The 6,000-nt window shown below is 40.3% G+C and overlaps 1 protein-coding gene across 1 annotated transcript in view; it reads left to right on the forward strand.

Annotated features, from left to right (window-relative positions):
• Nucleotides 1-5,619, forward strand: part of LOC142140674 (polyunsaturated fatty acid lipoxygenase ALOX15B-like) — a 67,378-nt gene extending 61,759 nt beyond the window's left edge. The window contains exons 13-14 of the mRNA XM_075198444.1: nucleotides 3,044-3,214; nucleotides 3,438-5,619. Of these exons, the coding sequence (XP_075054545.1) occupies nucleotides 3,044-3,214; nucleotides 3,438-3,617 (351 nt within the window). The 3' untranslated portion in view covers nucleotides 3,618-5,619. The remainder of the gene's footprint in view (nucleotides 1-3,043; nucleotides 3,215-3,437) is intronic.
• Nucleotides 5,620-6,000: the final 381 nt, after the last annotated feature.

Raw genomic sequence — 6,000 nt, forward strand, 5'->3', positions numbered from 1 at the left:
GGGATTTGTGTACGATACGCACAAAATACCGAGATCTGTTCCTTAATGACTCAGGCCTTTAATGTACAGGAGAAAGACACACATTTGATATGTTGTAGAATGATGATTCCTTGTTCCGTAGGACAATGACTGACATTTGTCTGGTATGACAGTGACGGACATTTGCCAGGTAGGAGGATGACGGACACTTGCTGTGTTGGAGAATGGCGGATATTTCCTGAGCAGGAGCATGATGATCACTTGTTGCGTAGAACAATAACAGACATTTGCTGGGTAGGAGAAAAACAGAGGTTTGCTGTACTGGAAAAATAAATTAGATATGAAAGGTAGGAGAATAGTGGACATTTTCCAGGTTGGAGAATGGCAGACATTTGCTAGATAGGACAATGACAAACAATTGCTGGCTAAGGAAATGTGCTCATTGTTAAGCATGATGTGCTATGTTACATATATACAAATATATATATATATATATTTATGTATATATACAAATATATATATATATATATATATATATATATATATATATATATATATATATATATATATATATACGTTCCATTGAAAGGATATCATATATTTTTAGAAAACATAAAAATGAAACGTAGGTACATCCCAAATAAAGCCCCTCCCTTATTGACATAACCCCTCCTACCTCTCTGGAAAAGGAGAGAATTAAAGGAAGAGGTGAGACTGAATGGAAGAGAGATAAAGATAAAGGAGATAGAAAAAGAGGAGAAGGATAGAAATAGGAAAAGAGAAGGAAGGAGATGACCAATAAACCAAACAAAAATAAATGTTTAAACTCCCCCAAAGTGTCCAGTTCTGGCAGAAAGTTTAGATTGAGAAGGGACTTTTGCATTCGCAGAGATATCACCAGCAAGAGAATCCATAACAGTCCTAACAGTTGTTTTAACGGGTAGTTGATGTAACACCACGGCCTCCGAGTTGCCAGTTGCAGATCTAAGTTTTGAGCCTGTTTCTGGCTTCAGTTTGGTATCAGTTTTCCCTCCTTCATCTCAACTCACAGTAGTTGTTGTATCTGGAAGTAGCGAAGTTTTCCATGAAATGACAACACAGGATGAAGCAAATTTTTAGTGTGATAGGTGAGTTTACTGTGCTGCCATTAGTTGCACATAATTCAATAACGTGATTTGACAAATTAGTGCCTGTTGCTGGGACAGGAACGTAAGGTTTGTTTTCCAGGTTACGGCTGTTGTCTTTGTCTTCTGTGCCAAGTGATACATTGGTTGTTGAAGGCGTTATTGTGGATACACCTCTATGCAATTATCGTGCAGATCACACAATTCACGACCGTTTGTTCAGATATTGCAAGAGTGTGTATGCTCCCACCATGATGATTAATCACACCAAAGCACATCGCATCTGTCTCTATAGAGAGTGTGCAGAGTCACGATTTTGTAATTCCACAGCATTGCGATATAATCCACCTGGCTCCACTTAAGAACCGAGGTGGTACAAGTCCAGATAAATCCCATTTGGATACAGTTCTTGAATAGCCACAATCCCAAACAATAACAAACATCTGTAAACCTAAAGGAAACACAGTTATATCCACATTATCCAAATAAGACGAGGGATGCCAGCAGGATGGGATGTTTCCTATAGTCTGTGCTGCCAGAGGCCACAATTCAAGATAGAAATTTAGATAGAGACACATTTTAACATGCAAGCGTAGTATGGAAATGCGGATATTTTTACGACACAAAAATGAACGTACTCCCAACTGTAAATGAGGCCCAGGACGTGTCGTTATTATATGGTTAGGCCAACAAGACACACTATTAAAGAAACCAGACATCCAACAGCAATAATTTAGGGGTGATTTATGTTTCCAGAAGGTAGCGCAGTAGCGGAAAAGATCATGTTTTACATACATCTGACAAATAAAGTTTAGAAATGTGTACATAACAGAGGTGTTAATACCTTGATAAATAGCTGAAGATCTACAGGAGACAACAGTACCACTATTTTTTTTTCTATACGTACTTTTGTAAGTATTGGCTCTTCTCTAGTTTAATCACAGAAAACAACTGCACCCCTGCTGTTATAGGAACCAGGATGGGGAAAATTAAGGCTATTTTAGAGCCTCACCGCAACCCTCGGCTATTTGATATTTTCTGTAGTGGAGTGGATATATGGTCTGATCATAAGTGATCACAGACAATAAACCTTTGAGGGAGACTATTGTTTGAAAGAGAGGACTATCCTCTTTTAAATGAGGATATCTGTGTTCCTGTAGGAGCCAGAACGGGAGAAATCAAGAGCACCAAGAGCCTTTAAGAGCCTCGTCCCATCCTTGGAATTTTTTTAATTTCTGTAGTGTAGTGGGGTGGGGTGGGCTAAAAACCCTGTGATGTCATTGCGCATGTACGTGATGACATCTATGCTGCTTCTCCCAATGGGGCACAGAATGTATTTTTTCCCTCATGCAATACTGAGGACAAGTGGGACTCACCGTTGGCCTTCATAGGGTATATCTGTAGTGTGAGTCCTCAAATGCAGTTTGTCTACACTAGTGACAGGAGTAAATACATTTCTTCTTTTTTGACCAAATGCTGCTATTGTTGGTACTACTGAATTTGTGTCAATAGGAACACTACATGGGGCCCTATATCCTTCTGATTATCAGGTACTTCTGATAACGGAGGAGGCTTTTAAAAAGAGAATGAAAGGTGACCCCCAGGAAAGGGGGTGCACACAACTACTCTCCATTTCATCTGATCCGTTTTTGATTGTTTTGGCTGAATAGAAGTGTAGAGGGAAATTACTGAGTGAAACTTCTGCGGAACAATCACTGCAGTGTTTGATTTGTATTGTTGTTTGGGAAACTGAAAAAAATGTTGCAGTAAATGAGGCATCTAGGGTAATCTTCAACTCCTGCCCAAATGTCAGCCCTGGAGGTATTAATTGACATGCGGTTTGGTGCTCCCCTATTTCACCGATCTGACACTGACCTTTACATTTGAATATAAATTCTGTTTTTCCAGAATTAATTTGGAGTAATCTGTTTCCACTGCAGTTTGACTTCTACTACTGGATGCCCAATGGTCCAACATCAATGAAGAGGCCTCCCCCCACAACTAAAGGGGGGACCACATTTCAGAGTATCCTAGATGCATTACCAGACGTGAACACTACCACTACGACTATGATCATATTGTGGATACTTAGCAAGGAGACTAAGGACACAGTGAGTACTGGGTGCCAGTATGTGTACTGCGGTAATATATGGAGCCATGTTCTTTGTGTGGTATATCTAAACCATGTGATCACTGAATTGCCCATGGTTTATAGATACAACTAAACCCATCAACCCTTGAACATGAAACACAGTGTAGTACGATGGTGAATAAGGCTGGTTCTTACTCTTATATCAAATATGTCAGTTACTATTTCCCCCCATTCCTTTACAGAGGTATTTAGGGTATTACCCGGATGTACGTTTTACAGAGAAGGACCCACAGAAATTTATTAAGGATTTTAAAGACGAGTTGGCTGAGATTTCAAGGTTCATAACAAAACGGAATGAAAGCATGAGTTTCCCATATCCATACTTGGACCCGAGGACCATTGAGAATAGTATCTCCATCTAACATTGAGAGGTTGATCTACAGGCCGTTCCTCATGTCCTAACCTACATTGTGCTCATGTGCTGGGAGAGAACTAGATGTCTCTGAATACAGCTATCATCCTCTTAATACCAATAGAATATCTTTAACTTCATTTTAAGCTACTTTTAAAACTAAACATTGTGTAAGATGGTAAATTTATATCAGATAATTAAATGTTGATACAGTGAAAGATGTCTTGTCTTTGTCAGAGCTTATATTTAAACGTTTCATACAAATAATAGCAAAAGTGTCCCAGTCCTTGAATGTTCTTTTATGTTTGAGTGATGGAATATTGCAGCCTATTGTCAGCACCATTTACACAATGAAAGATCCTTCTGCACAGAGCCCATACACACTTCTATTTCCGCACGCACTATTTGCACAGACCACCTATCCAGACAATCTCACAGTGGTCTTCAAACACACAATATGAGCTGTATCTGAGCACTACAGGCTGTTCAGAGTTGCCGATTAGCCACTAATGGTTGTGATTGGTGAACCTCGAGAGATCCCAGACTGATTAGGAAAATCCACAGGACTCCCTGGCAAGTGAGAAGAATGGGATGCGGATGGGAAAGAGCTACATAAAGTAACATGAGACGGTGGGCAGTGGATAAGAGGGGAATTAGATTGCTGTGAGTTCAGTATTTGGTGCATGTGTATATTTATAGGCTTTGTGTATAGGTAGGGCCTGTGCTGTGATTGGTGTGTGCTTGTGGGTGTCTCTTGTAGGGGAGTTATATGTCCACGGCCATCTTTCTGTCCACAACATTGGAGGTCCTGGACTGCTAATTTGCTTTGGTATTATGACTACAGAATAGTGTCTGAAATCCATGTTATTAATCTAACAAGTTTTTATCGATTGGGGCGCGCCGGCTCTTCCACCTGCCCATATATCAGGCTACCATACAGGGCACAAGGGGCCCTTCAGGGTACAGTTTGGGTTTGACGTGTTCTAATACACTTTAGTTTCCTTTCTCCCCCCATTATACTACCAGCTGATAGTAGCCCTGGGGGACACAAAAGGATTTATTGTACAGTAATCCCCATTTGATTATTTCAGCCTTATACTCAACAATGAGGCATCATTGAAATTTGTTAAGTTAGTCATGTAGCAAAATCCTATTATTTACACCAGGAGCCCCTTAACCACGTAGTCACCATCTGGCTAAGGGACATACTAGACATGATGAAATCGAGTTGGCAGATTCTGAAGTTAGACCTAATTTAAATTGCCAAACATTCAGCTTATGGATTAATGCCCTCTGAAGAATCAGGCCAATCACAGTGCATGGAACCAGTGCCCAAAGTGGGAAAGTAGAAGTGCTAGTATGGATAATTAAGTGAATGGCGGGGGGCAACCTACACACCCAGAAGTGTTAGGGATTTTGATAATGTGAATTTAATGTTAGATGTTTTCAGGTACAATGGCATTTTGGCAATTTCCTCTTTAACTGTGCATCAGGTAAAATGACAGGTAGGTACTATCCACTATAGCAATCAACAAGGTATAATAAAAGTTGAGTGCTTTTCCCTTATAACTATTATACAAGTATAATGACAAGTAGGTTCTTTCCCTCTGTAACTATTTTGGGCACAATGACAGGTAGCTACAACTATCAGATAGGTCAGAACTTACCACTGCAAAGCTCTTGTTCCTGAGCTCATTGGGTGGAACTCAATATGCGGCTGCTCAGTGTTTGCCCGGAAGATAATCTCTGCTGCACAGCAAAATGTCGGCTTCCGTAGGAGCAACGCTTCTACTCTGGAGACAGAGGATTCCCAACTGGGACTGGGTGTACCCCACAAGATAGGGGGGGCTATAAAAACAAAGCAGTGCTTCACTCAGCGCAGTCGTCTTCAATTTGAGAAAGAGCAGCCCCGCCACACAGAAGCCACACCCTGTGTCCAGACAACCAAACTTTAAAGTGAACAACAAAGGAAAGGCTTTGGGTGCTCAGACTTGTAGCCCCTGCCATGCTTGTGGTTTACACCTGTGTTCAGCATAGCTTTTGACGTACTTCCCGTAGGATATGACAAGTGATGGCCATTATCTTGACAACTTCATTCTCTTAACTGGCCAAATGCCACAAGATGTGTCCTGTGTGTTTGTGTCAGGGTTAATGGGGTTTATTATCTCAATGATGGAATCAGAGAATACTATAAAAGGTTATTAAATACTATTGTATTTATATAATACTCCCTTTTTTTCTCGGACTTCATCTTATGCATAATATGTTTTATCACTGTATAGATTGTAAGCTTGTAGCAGGGTTCTCTTACATCTCTGTCTGTATGTATTACCCACAATTGTTTTATTAATGTTTGTTCCCAATTGCAAAGCGCTACGGAATTTGCTGGTGCT

This window comes from Mixophyes fleayi, chromosome 2, assembly GCF_038048845.1.
Source record: "Mixophyes fleayi isolate aMixFle1 chromosome 2, aMixFle1.hap1, whole genome shotgun sequence".
NCBI lineage: Eukaryota > Metazoa > Chordata > Amphibia > Anura > Limnodynastidae > Mixophyes > Mixophyes fleayi.